Source organism: Tinamus guttatus, unplaced genomic scaffold (assembly GCF_059628265.1).
Source record: "Tinamus guttatus ecotype Peru unplaced genomic scaffold, ASM5962826v1 Tinamus_guttatus_pri_ptg000007l, whole genome shotgun sequence".
In the NCBI taxonomy this organism is placed as follows: Eukaryota; Metazoa; Chordata; class Aves; order Tinamiformes; family Tinamidae; genus Tinamus; species Tinamus guttatus.
Window position 1 is genome coordinate 905,320 of NW_028288541.1, and position 14,625 is coordinate 919,944.

At 43.0% G+C, this 14,625-nt stretch overlaps 2 protein-coding genes across 4 annotated transcripts; both read right to left on the reverse strand.

Moving 5' to 3' along the window:
- Nucleotides 1-1,217: 1,217 nt before the first annotated feature.
- On the reverse strand, nt 1,218-9,318 carry ATP6V0E1 (ATPase H+ transporting V0 subunit e1). 3 transcript variants are annotated; one of them, XM_088521445.1, is made up of 4 exons: nt 9,135-9,317; nt 8,404-8,451; nt 3,388-3,509; nt 1,218-1,418 (listed from the first exon to the last, which is right to left on the reverse strand). In XM_088521445.1, exons 1-3 carry the CDS (start codon nt 9,236-9,238, stop codon nt 3,416-3,418), a joined length of 246 nt encoding a protein of 81 aa, XP_088377571.1. In that variant the 5' UTR covers nt 9,239-9,317; the 3' UTR covers nt 1,218-1,418; nt 3,388-3,415. The 3 variants fall into 3 exon arrangements, with proteins under 3 accessions (XP_088377571.1, XP_088377581.1, XP_088377587.1); XM_088521455.1 differs by lacking the exon at nt 1,218-1,418 and having other exon boundaries at nt 3,386-3,509; nt 9,135-9,318; XM_088521461.1 differs by lacking the exon at nt 1,218-1,418 and having other exon boundaries at nt 3,456-4,006; nt 9,135-9,318.
- A 941-nt stretch (nt 9,319-10,259) lies between these two features.
- Nucleotides 10,260-13,457, reverse strand: RPL26L1 (ribosomal protein L26 like 1). Its single transcript, XM_010225401.2, has 3 exons — nt 13,263-13,457; nt 12,402-12,542; nt 10,260-10,432 (listed from the first exon to the last, which is right to left on the reverse strand). Exons 1-3 carry the CDS (start codon nt 13,428-13,430, stop codon nt 10,304-10,306), a joined length of 438 nt encoding a protein of 145 aa, XP_010223703.1. The 5' UTR covers nt 13,431-13,457; the 3' UTR covers nt 10,260-10,303.
- Nucleotides 13,458-14,625: the final 1,168 nt, after the last annotated feature.

The following is a 14,625-nucleotide window of genomic DNA, read 5'->3' on the forward strand; positions in this document are numbered from 1 at the left end:
TTTCCAGTCCCAACATTCATCCTTCTTAATTACAGTAGTTCTTATTCCTTCTGCAGTTCACAATATCCTTTTTTGAATATTGCAAGTTTTAGCTTTTTGTCTGGAGCTAAGTTTCCTCAGCAGCACCAAATACTATCCCAGTAAATGAGTTAGCAATACTATCCAAAAGGAAAAGGGGAAAACAAACTGCTCCTTTAGAGCTCTGTACATAATAATAAGGCACAGTTATACAGTTTTAGAGAAATAATTGCGGTTTATGTGGACATGATTTAACAAAGTGAGAAAATACACAGGATTCGTGCATATTCCTTACATGAGCTTCATCTAAGTTATACGTTATTCCTTAAACAATTATTTCTTTTTCCCCAGCTGCTACTAGATTCCTGCCCCTAGAGACTCCGCTGATATTGAGGAGCCTTAGCTAGTTTCCATCTCTGCCTACACCGTCTTGTGCTTCATGCTCCGTTATTCTATGAAGCATCAAACAGTAAAAAATAGTCACTGTTTTCCGATCGAATTGCTTTTTACGATCTGTATCCTTCAAGGCAGCCAGGTGGTAAATCAATCTTTCAGGATCACTATTTACGCCTCATTCAGACTAGTCCCATCATCTGTGCTACCCTCTCATATCAGCTCACAGAGAGAAGGATCTCTTAGCACTCTCTTCCACCCACAGCCCTTCCAGCAAGGCTGTTGCTGTTCTAGAACCACCTGAGAGATCTCGTTATGGGCAGCAGCTGCTCTCATCTCATTACACCACTGGACTCTATCACAGTTCATCTGCACCAGCTAACATCCTTCAGCTCAGCCCTGGCTAACTACTGCTTGATTAAAACCACAGAAGAGCCCATCAAAACTGTTAAACAAGGCACAAGATTTTTTTTTTTTATGAAGTAGAGGATTAGTTTTATTTCCAGGTATGTGAAATTTAAGACTAAGTTTCCTAAGGATACATCTAATTTTAAAAAATAAATGCCATCAAAACGTGGCAGCACTGTTTCTCCTCTCCTTGTACAGTTTCATTGCACACATTTTTTTCAAGTGCAGTCAAACAGAACAGGGATGTAACAGCCCAGTAACAGACAACCCAGGATCTCTGAGATCTACAGTACTCATATAGACTGTGCAAAGTGAACAAAGATGACTCCACATATGCATAAAAACTTTAAGAAATTTCCTTCTCATTGGCAGTTCATTAATAGACAAAAAAAAATACAGACAAGGAGTTATAAACTGTATTAGGCACAGTGTTAAATGTTATAGTAGGAAAATAGGAAAAAAATACAGGGCTTTAAACAAGCCATTTTGAAGCACAATATAAACATTAAGGCATTAAAGCAGCTTGGTATCCAACCAGCTATGCTAAGGGCATCTTTGGGTCAGTGGAGTTTTTCATCTGGAAGAAATCTCTTCTTTACCTGTAAAGCAAGAGGCAATTTAATTATTCCTTTCCATGGACACAAATTATTAGTTAAACAGTTGGTTGTCGAGTTAACTACAACTATTTCCATTCCACAAACACAATGAGAAGTGCTGAAGAATTGCAGAGAATTCACCTACATGGAGCTTTAAGAGTAATTTCTGAAGTTAAATCCCATTGCTTAAAACAGGCTACAACCCCTATTTAGCACAGCTACAGAAATGTCCATGTTCTGGGAACTAGGATGTCTGTGTATATCCTACTGCTCTCCAAGTCATTAACTTGATTATATAGAAAAGTTATCATTATTTGAATTAGAGGTACACCAAACAGTAACCAAGCAGACAGGCCAAACATTCCTAATTGTGCATAGATTAATCAAGCCAGCACCCGCAGAAGCTCCTACCCTGTCAACTACAATGCAATAACCATCTGGGTGCATTTTCAGCCTGTTTCACTGGTAAAGTAAAATCAGTTTGCTTAGGCCATCTTCATTTTAAAATAATATCTCTCAGCTCTGGGAATATTTCATTCTGTAACCATTTGCATTCTGTCTAGGGCAATCTACCTAAAACCCAATTGAAAGAGAAATTGGAGGAAAAGCACCCAAGCAAAACACAGCACAAGCTGAACTCTGGAAAAGCATGTCTTAGAAGCAGGAAATACTCAGGTAAACAAGGAACAGTAGCTGTACTTCTGTGCAAGGCCAGAGAGATGTATCCTGACTCTGTGAGGTGGGACCTAACTCAGAGCTAGCAGGAAATTCAGCAGGAGGCTCTCGGGGGACGGGGGCGCAGCAGTGACAGGAAGGGCACGAGAGCCTCTTTCGGGTAGGCAGCTCCCTGCAGCGAGGCTTGCGCAGCGCTGCACGAGCTCTTCCAACAATCTTGTGCACTCTAACAGCATATTCTGTCTGAACACGAGAAAGAATGTAACATCCAACCATGACATTTAGTCTTTTTTTTTTTTTTTTTCAAAGAAAACTTTCCCCAATATGAGAACTTTATTTTGTTTCAAAATTAAGTCAATGAAATCAGAACAAAGATTAAAATAAATTGCTTCGCATAACAATGAAATGTGCTATATACAACTCCACTTCTCCATTAAACAATATCACCTCACACAAAACTCCTGACTATCCCAGAAAGCATCAGGTCCCTCTCGTCCACAATTCAAATTTACTACCAGTCCTCCAGAAATCCCTTCTCTGATTCTTTTAGCAGCTTCCTAGAGAGCAAGAGCCACTTCTCATCTACAGTTTGTTTTTGCTAGTAGCAGCATATAGTTCATTTGTTAGTCAAAAATTAGTACTATCTTATAGTAATAAGAGCAAGGGGTGATAAAAGGGTGACATGATTTAACCCAAAAGATAGAAAACAGGTTAAAAAAAAAAAAGTCTCAGTTTCGCACATCTACTCTTCATTTGAACCCGCAGCTCCAAATTCTGCCCTTGCAAAGAACCCTCAAGCCATCACGCTACTTCTAGTGCAGATTATATCTAGCGCTTACGCTCATTTCCTGGATGAATGAAAGCAACATACATTGCCTTGGACATTTGGACAATTCTTGAATAAAATATTGTAAGTCTGGAAAAAAACGAGGCTCAACAAGTAGATTAGAATACCAACTTATTACCCACTTATGCTAGCTGTTAAAAGTAGAGAAAAGAAAAAAATCAAATCAAATCTCCTGAGCCCCAAGTAGGAAGAAGCTCTTTTTTCCTTGCAAATACTTGCTTACTGAAACATAGTAGCAAATGACAACCAAAGGAACTAACTCCACAACAGCTCAGTGCAAACCTTCATGGTATCTCCAATCAGGCTCCACACCCAGAAAGGTTTTTTGTTGCAGCCTGCAGAAGATAGCTTTATTTTCCAAACTTTTCAATTTTCTTCATTTACATCATAGTTCAAGCTCTCCTGAACCCTTAACATACCAAATATATTTATAAATCAGATTATACTCACCTAAAATTGCAGTGAAGGACAGACATCTTTAAGGCCAGTGAGCTTTTAGATACCAGATTGTTTCATTGCTTAACTGCGGCCCAAAGAGAGGGTTGAGCTGAGCCAGAATCGCAATCAGCCAGCTGCAAGACAACCCCCCAGCCCAAAAGAGAGATTATCAGACAAATCACACAGTTTATTATACAGCAAAAGCCTGTCTAGAACACAGGTACTATTGAAAAGGGAAGGAGCATATCCAGGAAGTTCTACTATCAAATCAAAATCTTGCTCAAGCTCATACACAAGGTCTGCAAACCAGCAGAGAAGTTCTGGTACTTTTTCATTCTGCAGCTGGAATCATAATTTGTCTTACTCGATTCAAACTAGCACTGTCACAAACACCCGGTACTTTCTTCTGCACATTTTTCCATTGGAAATGATGTGTTTTTGAAACATATGAAACTCAGGTAATTGTGGTTTCAGAAGAAACATCAGTCCTTAATGTCTATGAAGCATCCTTTAAACAAACAAAAGGTTTCCAAGAGTGTCTCTTATTTGCTGTCATTTTCAGTGTCTGATAGCCTCCCCTTGCAGACCAGGTATAATTTTAATAGGAGCTTGAATAAAAGCAGGTTTAGATCTGAAACAGAGGTCAGAGAAACAGGGACGTGAAGCAGAAGGGCACTAAACAACATCGACACGACAACAAACCCCAGACCATCATCACCATCAGACTCCATCCGAGCAGCTGACAAACTAACCCTGCAGAAGCCACAGCCGAAGCCACAGCCAGAACAAGAGGAATGTAGTTTGTGGAAAATATCCAGGAAAGCTAAACAGAAATAAATATTCCACTGTTACAAGAGTCAGAAGAGTAACATGGGTGCTTCCATGAATTTAAATCTATGTAAAAATGCTAACAATATAAACATATTTAGTGAACAGACTGGCTCATCCGCCTGCTATTTCCAGAATGCTTTGTAAGGAGGAGGAAAAGCAGAGCAGCTTTGTAATGGGAGCTGACACAAATATATCAGAGTGCTTAGAGTCATGGAAAATTCCACATGAACCCAGAGACTCTGACCAGCGAACGTAGCGCAGGTCAACTGAGAAAAGGCTACGACAGCTATAGGCAAAAGATGTGGGTCAGACTTAACAAGGTCAGTCAATCCTCTTTAAATTTACAAACACTATTTTCCAGCCTACTTTCAGTTTTGCTAAAGTCGGACTCCGTTAGAACCAAGTGTTCTGCCCATACCGATCTATCAGTCACCGAGCCTTGAACTCCGAAATTTGCTGTGCACCAACAAACGAAACCAGTCACTCCCTCTGAAACATGCATCAGATACCACGGAGCAACTAAAACACCAACAGGTCGCCAACTAGAACAGCCAGTAACCCTTAAGTTGATATGCTTTATTTTGCTGTCTAAAGTGAGGACAGAGTAATTTGAAAGCGTATGTTCACCTTTACGTTAAATTTACGTGGGGTAGAAGCAAAGTTGGCCTTACATCCCTCGACATCTATTTTGCAAGGGTTAGTTTTCAGATGCAAAGGCAGACAAAAGGGGTACCAGAGCACTGCACCATCTGCTCTTGGCATCCTAGAGGAGCGGAGCGCGGGGCAGACAGGAGCACCGAACGGCTGCTGGAGCCCTGCGCTCGCCTTCCCACCGCGCGGAGGGAGGAGTGACGCACACGAGCGGCCCCCTTCCCGGACGGCCCCAGCGCGGCCGCGAGGCGGACGGGCAGCGCGCGGCCCCGCGGCACAGCCAGGCCTCGGGAAATGCTGCTTTCCAAAGCACTTTGTTGGGACCCTGCAGGACGCCCAGCTTCAGAGCGGGGGTAGCACTGCGGGAGCCACCTCCTCCCCACACTCAGGCCTAGCAATTAAAGCTGCGTTAGGCACTGAACTCTGCGGCTCCCTGGCCCTCGAGGTAAGTCATGAAAAAGCTTCTCCCACACGTTTTGCTTAACCAGGGCCACTTGATACAATAATCCATCATGAAAATGTGAAACAAAATGGGACACAAAGTAAAACAAAGCAAGACTCCACATCCCATGGGTAATTCTGCAGAGCTGCTAAAATCAGGTTTGGCATTCAAGCCACCCACGGATCCTTAAATTCTCCCGGATACCAGTTGCAACAGTTAATGTTAATTATCCGGCTCACACAAGCAAATTAAAGTCCCTTATGTTCTACCAGGAAGATTTTAAAAGGTCTTTCTGCCATAACTGCCATCTGTCTCTATGCTGCATGTTGCAAATTAAGGTCCTGATATCTGCTTAAATGTCAATTCGGGCAACTATATTTTAATCCATTTAGAATTAGTGGCAAATTATACAACTTTTCAAGCATCCTGTTTTCTGTTAAGAATAACATGGTACTGTTTCATGACCTGCTTTGTAACAGCAAAATAAATTTAGATTGACAGTACCTTACAAAAATGGTATAACCTAGGACTTCAGTAGAAGCCATAACTCTACAAACACTGCTTTGTAGCCTGGTCCCTTCCCGAGGCTTCATAATCTCCCTGAAAAAGCTTCTCCTTACAATATTTCTACAAAAATGATGCATTTACCTATGCAAGAATTTATCACAGAACAATAAAATCAACATCACATAATCAATACGGTTATTCGAAATGAACACCACTAAATCTAAATGCAGAAGACATCAACTTAAGTTCTGATGTCACTGACCATTTATATTTGAACTAATTGGCATAAACTCAGTTTGATGTAAACTGATTTTGCAACCAAGTTTTTAAACAAAAACAGGATTTTTTGTTTTGTTTCCACCAGAAGGTTGACACAGAAAGCACAAAAGCAGGTGCAACTACCAGAGCTCTGCACAACTCTACAAAGAGGTGGATGGGCAGCACCAGCCACTACCAAGGACGCACGAGTGCTAAGACTGCACCCGACAACAAAAAGGATTATTTGAACCCTAAGGATGCATCCACCTAAGAACCCCCCAGAATCCATGATTTTAGGATTCAAAGATGCAAGCACTGTATAATGAGGCAAGTTCTATCTTTGAATACTGGACAAAAACCTGCTCTTTGTTGTAATCTGGAAAGAAAAACCTATACATATATTTTTTGTGGTTCAATATAATTCTTGATGACTCAAGACTTCAAGAGTCTGCTTCCTCTATTTTTCAACATGTAATTGGACAAGCAAAAGGCAATAATGAAAATGAGCTACAGACCACGTGATTAAGAACGTTCATGTAAAAAAAATAGAACTCATATTACAGTCCACCAGAATTATAATAGATTTGTTTCAGTACAAAGATTGCAACTCACAGAAAAAAATCCCACTATGCAATTGAAGAGTTCAAAGCACTAAGTAAAATTTATGGAGCCTATTTTTTACAGAATTCCTTATTTTAATCCAGAAAATTCTGAAGATGCTATGTGGCCTTCTTTTCAACCCCTTTTTTAAAAGAGGTAATAAGAATTCCTTTAAACTTAACACTCCTCCACCCAACACATCCCCTAACTGCAACCTAAGTGCAGTAACTTAGAGAAATTGGACATCCAGTTGACCTTAACTACCCAACCACTTGAAACTCAGCATGAGTTAGGGCTGCTACCTAGTTTATTTGCAGGGGGGAAGGCCTTCACAGCCCTGAATTCCTGCATTTCAATCCCAAATTCACATTTAAGAGAATTATTTTTATATCTTTTATATCTAAGTAGAAAAAAACAAAACAAAACACAGAACCAAACTTTGCTATGCAGTTATCCAGAGGATGACTTCAAAACTTGTCAAACACCCTGAACTAGAAGTATGTCTCAAGGTTTGTAGAACCCAAATATCACATTATTAAACTGAAATCTGCTTGAGCCTGTGTCACAGGCCAACCCAAGTCAGAATCACAGAGGCTTTTCATGAAACAGGACAACACTGGAAACATGTTCTTTAGCTACCAGTTCCCAAGAATGCATGTCTCACTATTTGAGGTATATCTCTCTGAGCATTTATATTAAGCTCCTTGAGGTGGTACGAATAATGCCTAAATATTCAGGCATTTCTACTGTTGTATTAAGTATCTGTTACTATTTAAGAGGAAATCTGGATGATAACTTTATCCCCAAAAAGATGATTTTATGGTTTACCACAAAAGCTCTACCTAGATTTTTATCAATTTAGTCACCATAGCAAAATAATTCCAAACACCTTTTAAGTTATTTCTGCCTAGCACTTCGATAATATCAGTCCCCGCTTTTTTTTTTCTTCCCCCCACATAAGACAGGAATAATAATAATAAAAAACTAAAGAAATAAGTTTGAATTCTGGTGCAGACTCCAGCTACAGCTGGCTCTCCTCTTCGGCAAAACACATTGTATGAGAAATGCATCAAGAAGTTTCCCTCTCACCCGACCCCCCCAGTTCTCTTAATTAAGGCAGCATCAAAGCATATTATGCACATCTAAACAGGAACAGCCTTACTATGTCAAAGAATCACCAGTCTGTCACAAACACTATCTGGTACATATCATATACGTATATCTTACATATAAAACATTTTCATTTTCTACTTTGACAGATTTAAAGACTGCATTGGAAAGGACCAAACTAAGAAAGCAGAGGCCATCAGTAGCCTTAAGCTAGTATTACCTTAGAAGCAAGTGTGAGAGTGTAAAGAATTAAGAAAAAAAGAAAAGTCATTGCCTGACTGTGAATCAGCAAAATTTTGGAATCAACAAACCCTTATTTTACTTGAATCAGCTATCAATTGGTAAGTAATAATGAAAGGTCAATACAGAGCAGTATTCAGGAATTTAATTCAGAGGAATTCAGGTTCTACCTAAATGTACTATCCACTGTATAAAATGTCTCCTACAGTGGGTTGAAGGCTTTTTCTAGAAGCAAAAATTAAGGGTTGTCAAAGGACACCACATTTCTAAATCTCTGACACTTTTGAAAAGCTTCCTCCTACGTATCTTGAGAATATAAAAAGGACCTTTTGATTACAGCAAAACTGGCTCTGCCTTGATTAACAGGTAAAGATTATATTTATACTTACAACAAGTAGCAACAAACAGCACATGTCACCAGCATTGTGTTGATAACACTGCAAGAAGGGACAGATGATCAGATGTCATGTTATGACCGACCACAAGGTACATAGAAAAAAATTCCAAGAACACATTTGACTTTGGTCATGTGCAAGGTGACTCAAGATGAATGTTTTAACTTATTCCTGCTGAGTAAAAACCTTATGTAACAAACAGCCTCTCTGCATTTCACAAACATTGTTATCTGCAAGTTAGTGAACTACTAGGGCTTGACATACAAGCATAGCTCTAACATTAAGCTCTTCAAACCGAAAATGTGGAACTGCAGCTACATACAAAGTATTTTTAAAATGGAATGAAAGGAAATTAGATTCTCTACCAAGAAGTGATCTGTACATTTGATGGAACTTGGTGACAAATTGATTTTTTTTCCTTGTTTAATTAGAGAACAAAACCTGTATGTTTATCTCAGGCGGGATAAGGGAAAACCTCAGGTCACTTCTAACCTTCCTGCAGCACAGAGAAGCCCCCCTCCCCCCAATACAAGTAGCTCCATTAGCTGCAGTTCAGGCCCCGGGAAAGAGGAACAAGCGACCCCGGGGAACCGCTGCGCCCGCGGGCCGCGCAGGACGGGCCGGGCCGGCGGCAGCCGCGAGACCGCGCCGAGGCCTCCCCGCCCGGCCGCCGGGGAGCCGGGCAGGCCCCGCCGCGCGCCACGCGCCCCGCGCCCGTCACTCACCCGCGGTTGGGCCCCTTCGGCACGAGCCACGGCAGGACGCCGCCGACCACCCCCCAGAAAACGCTCATGACGAGGATGGGCACCGTGAGGCCACCGTACGCCATGGCCGGGCTCGGCGAGGAGGCGCAAAACGGCTCGCTGCGACGCGGCGTCCCCCCCTGCCGCTTCCTCACGGCCGCCGCAGCGCCCCGCCCACCGACCGGCGCGCGCCAATCAGCGCCCGCTACGTCGCCGCAGCGCCGGGCCACGCGGGCGGGACCGCCCCACGCCGCGCGACGCGCAAGCGCACTCGGCTGCACCGCAAGCTCCGCCCCCGCTGGTGAGGCCCCGCCCCCGCGCCGCACGGAGCGGCCCCGCCCGGCAGCGCCCCCGCGCGGGGCCCCGCGGCGCCCGCAGCTCCAGCTCGAACCGAGCCCGGGGAAACCGCTCCCGCCGCCCCGGAATCCCCGTGACCGCAGCGCGGCCTGCGACACCCGGGGGCAGCCCGCGGTTATTCTGCCTGCAGGAAGCTCCTCCAGAACAGGGCAAGCAGCAGACCCCAGGCTCCCTCCATCCCCACCCAAAACCAGACAGCCCCTACCCTACGGCCCGGGTGACACAACCCTTCTTTCCTACCGGTAGTGCCAGAGACTCGACCACTACTCTGCCACTTCAGTGTTCACAAAATACGTAGTGGGCCTCAAGTGTTCTTGTTTGCATCCAAATGAATGAGGTGGAAAAAAAGCCACAATTTATTCCAAAACAAAGATTTGCCACCTTATTTCAGAGGCCTGATGATCTATTAAAACATATATGGAACATGGAATATAACATTTTCACTTAAAAATCTGGACTTCTAAAGAAGTGTAAGTTAAAGATTGCTGGAAAGGATAGTAAAATATACTAGCCCTTAGGTATATGTGTTCAGGACTGTAGCACCTTCTCCAAATATGGTTCTAAATACACTGCTGTTGGTTAAAAAAAACTCCTTGATTTTCTTGAAGTTAAAAAATAATAAAAAAAAGCTTTTTAATTTAGTGGGAACATTTTTGGCAGAGCCAACATCAAAACATGATAATGAACATTTAAACACCAAGCAAGACATACTGTATGAAGATTTTCTAAAGGAGAGGACAAAACAAGAGGTTTCATTTTAGCAGTTCTTTTAATGGTGTCAAGCAGGAAACCATCTATTCTTGCATCTTTTCAATTGTTTCTTCCTTGTATTTGCCCTTCTCTTTGCCAACCTGGCGGGATTTTGCTTTACGCTCCAAGATCTTTTTGCGATCTTTGTCCAGTTTTAGCCTAGTGATCACCACCTAGAGAAAGGACAAAGAATTTAAGTGTTCAGTGTTACAGTAGAACAACCTGAAACAACTTGTGACAATGTAAAATAGTCTATGAAGGGCACACAGAGGCTGCCAAAACATCTAGGTTTTATTTCCACAGACTCTCTCATTTGATTCTAGTCGAACTAAGGGACTGAATGGCCTACCCATTTCACAAGACTGAGCTATACAAAGTTCTACAGATATATTGAGGGCCACAACAGATATCTATGTGTACCTCAACAATACTGGGACAAGCAGAAGAGCAGCTAATTTGCCATCTATTAATAAAATAATTAAATCGAAGTACTTTATTTGCCATTATACAAGGCAAATGCTCAGACATGAAGTATATACTTCCACCTAAAACACAGCAAGTAGCTTAGTCTTGTTCCACAAAGCCAAGGATCAGACCACTAGTTTAATTTTCCCCTATTTTAAATAATGTTACCTTCATCATCAAACACTGGAAAATCATACAGATGCTGGCCCCTAACACAGCATTGTTCTACCATTTGGAATAGCCAATTCATCTGGGTCATCTGAGCAGAACTGCAAGCATCACACTGACCAATAAAGTATGTTTTTAAGAACACGTCTGCTATGAAATAGTTATAAAGTGTCCAAGCAATTATTGAGGATTACTAACATGGGCACATTTATCATCATGTGTCTAAACTAGTTGCTGCGCCTTAAAGATATCTCTCAGCAAGGCAGCAGGAAGCCAAAGCTCCAGTTCTCAGATTTTTTTCCTCTTCCTGCTCTCATAATTAGCAAAGACACAAGTACTTTGGCATTACTGCAAGGAGTAATTTTAAAATACAACTAACAACAGAAAAATCGACACAGGCTGAAGTAGGGGCACACAAACCTGGTCAGCTCTCACCAACTTTCAGGACACAGGATGTTGCAATTAATTCCTACCTCTTTATTTAAGACAGGTCAAAATTGTTCACCTATCATACTGCAAACTACATTTTTATACATACATGTAGATAAACAAAAATATACACTATAACAAACTATCATTCCTCTGTTTTGTGTGTATTAATATTAACTTCCTGCAGAGTTTTCTCAAGGTGTCCCTTCCAGCCAGGAAGAACTTTCTCAGAAACGAGGGACCAGCATGAACATAAATTTCTTCCACTGTTATTTACCAGGCAAGTTGTATCTGGTCCTCTGTGTACTAGTTCCCCCACAATGTCACCTTGCACCTCAAGTGTTATTACTAGACACAAGCTGTTAGGCTGTTTTGGAATACTTTTGCCCTCCCTCTGCAGCACACATCAAACATTACATCAAAAAACCTGCTGAAACTTGACTTCTTCCACTAGCACTTTAGCGTACAAGCCTGTTTGGCATTGCTGAAGCAGACTAATTTTATCTGCTTCAAACTAGGCTCTTGGCTACTTGTTCTGTTTAGTCTGCAATATTTGCCTATTATGCACCAAACAGACTCTGCCTGGTTATCACTAAACATTGCAAATCACTTCAGGATATAACCAGATCCAGTCAAAATTTTAAAACACGCAATATCAAACCATGTTTCTGTGCATCTACTTAAACATTTCAAACACCTCCTTAATCAACATCAAGGCAGTGTAGCAACAATCTAGGGTTGTTTTGAACGATCTGTTCCCAAAACAACAAAGTGCAAAATATCTGTGAGTTAAAATCACCAAGCTCTCCTAAAGAAGATTTCAGCAGGGCCCAAAACCCAGTCTCGAGCAGTTTCTCCAGCAAACAATCTTGAAAAACAGCCGAGCTCTGCTTTCAGTTGTCACTGCTTTGCTCTCATGACACCATAACCCTAGCTTATTAACCTCTCCCAACAACACAACAGTATCTCAATCTATTACCCCGTGTGCGGTAACAAAGCTCAATTTCGGCAAGTAGCAGTATCATTTTTTTCCTTAACAAGGTCTCATTATACATTTCAGATCTCACTGTATGTGTGTACCTTGCTGGGGTGGATTCCCACATGGACAGTTGTGCCATTAGCCTTCTCACGCTGAACGCGCTCAATGTAGATGACATATTTTTTTCTATACACCTGGACCACCTTGCCAATCTGCTGTCCCTTGTAATGTCCCCGGACAACCTAAACAAGAGCATAAAAGTTACAGTTTCCCACATGTCAACCATGTTCCTCAACTTGGTTACTTAAGAAACACAATTATTACAACAGAAAATCAGACCTACACAGGTCAAAAGCCCATCTCTGTTCTTTGTACATACATGTTACAAAAACATCAATTTCTGGACAGTTTCAGTAAACACTAATACAGAAAACAGAATGGAAAGGAATTACACTTTCCCCTTATTCTGCCTGCAACTAATAGCAAATCTTTTCAAATGAGAGGAAAATGATCAACCTCAGCAGTTTTGCATCCCTGCAAATCATCTATCATCAGATTTAGAATTGAAAATGCTTCTAAGATGGAGTTTATTCCTACACTGACCCTTCCACAGAACACAGGTAGCAAACACTCTAAGGCGATAAAAGTGAAAGTAACAATACTTCAGCTTGTGCTGTTCTTCTGAAAGCCTTTAATCCAGCCTGCTAACGAAAGAATGCAATTCAAGTATTTCAACTGCTGGCGCATTTCTGTCCCTAGAATTTTCATTTCCAACCCTGTGATTTCAAGAGGCCAACGTTATAACAGCAATAACTTGCACGGTTTGTGCAAGACCTCCAGCAGGGCTCTAGCATCGATCTGAATTGCTCTAGCCCTTCTCTTTTGCACTAGCTATACACGAAACACAAACAAAATATAACTGAACGTTCAAGAGTAGCGGCGCGACAGGGAGCAGCGGCTACCTGGACTTCATCGTCCTTGCGGATGGGCATGGAGCGCACGTTGTACTTCTGCCGCAGCTCCTTGGAGAGCGGCGAGGACATGATTTTCCGTCGGATGTGCGAGGGCGCGTTGAAGTGGCGCTTGCGGTTCTTGCTGCGGTCCGACGTCACGAACGGGTTGAACTTCATGGTGGCTGCAAGAAGCAAGACGCGGCGGGACCCTCAGCAGCGCGCGGGGCCGCGCACGGCCTCGGTAGCGCCGTGCCCGGCCGCCCAGCGCCGCGCTCCCCTCGCGGCCCCGCTCCGCTCCGCTCCCCCGGCCGCCAGGTGCCGCCGCGGCCTCCCTTCCGCATCGTGGCGCCGCGCGGAGCGGGATGGCGGCGGATGGCGGCGGATGCGCCCCGCCGGCCGCCCTTACCCCTCCGCTGCCGACGCGCCGCTCCCCCGGAAAGAGGGCGCCCCCCACTTCCGCTCCGCCAAGAGCCGCCGAGCTCTCGCGAGAACCGCCAGGAGAGCGCGGGCAGCGCGAGGCGGCAGCGCCCCCGCACGGCCGGAGGTGCGCGCAGCACGCGCATGCGCCGTGCAGCATCGGGCCTGTCCGAGGGGTTATTTTATATGCCAAGCTGTACAGCAAATACACTAAAATAAATAAAATAAATCAGGTCCCACGCACAAGAGACTCCCCTCTTATTTAAAAAAAAAAAAAAAGATAAGGCAGCTTAGGACATTTGGTACTGAACAAACTTGAGCACTGAACGTCCAGATATGACTCATTGCTGGTTAATGAAGAGCCTCGTGTTAACTCTGCAGGGAGCGGTCTTAGCACAACACCATTGCGTTGTAATGGCCAGGTCATTGAAACTAGGAGAATAACTAAAAAAAAAAACAAAAAACAACCCCCCCCCCCCCCTTTAAATTAATTTTGCAAGGGTTGTGCCACAAGACGCTAACCAAAACACAAGAGAATTTTATTTTCAAGCACAAGTCTAAAATGACTAATACATTAACATAAGCTCGCAAACTAAACCAGCGCTACGGAAATGCCAGAGGTCCCTAATAAACTCTACCGTAAAAAACGCAAGACTTGTTGTGGTTTCAACACCGCCGTGACTTCGTACTAGAGGATCACGTACTGCGGCCCCTGCCCCTCTCCCCCTTCCTCAAGGACATTGAGAAACACCGCGAGGACGTAGCTCGTCTGAAACTTCACGTAGCCCTTCTAACACACTCATCACAGTAATGTTCAATCCAAATGGTTTGTGCATCACACTGTAAACATAATTTTTGACACTGCAGTTTTCACTTTTTACAGTGAAACATTTAGCTGAACGCAAGCATTTGTTTAAATTAAAATCATTGGCAAATGCATGTCTTCCAATTATTT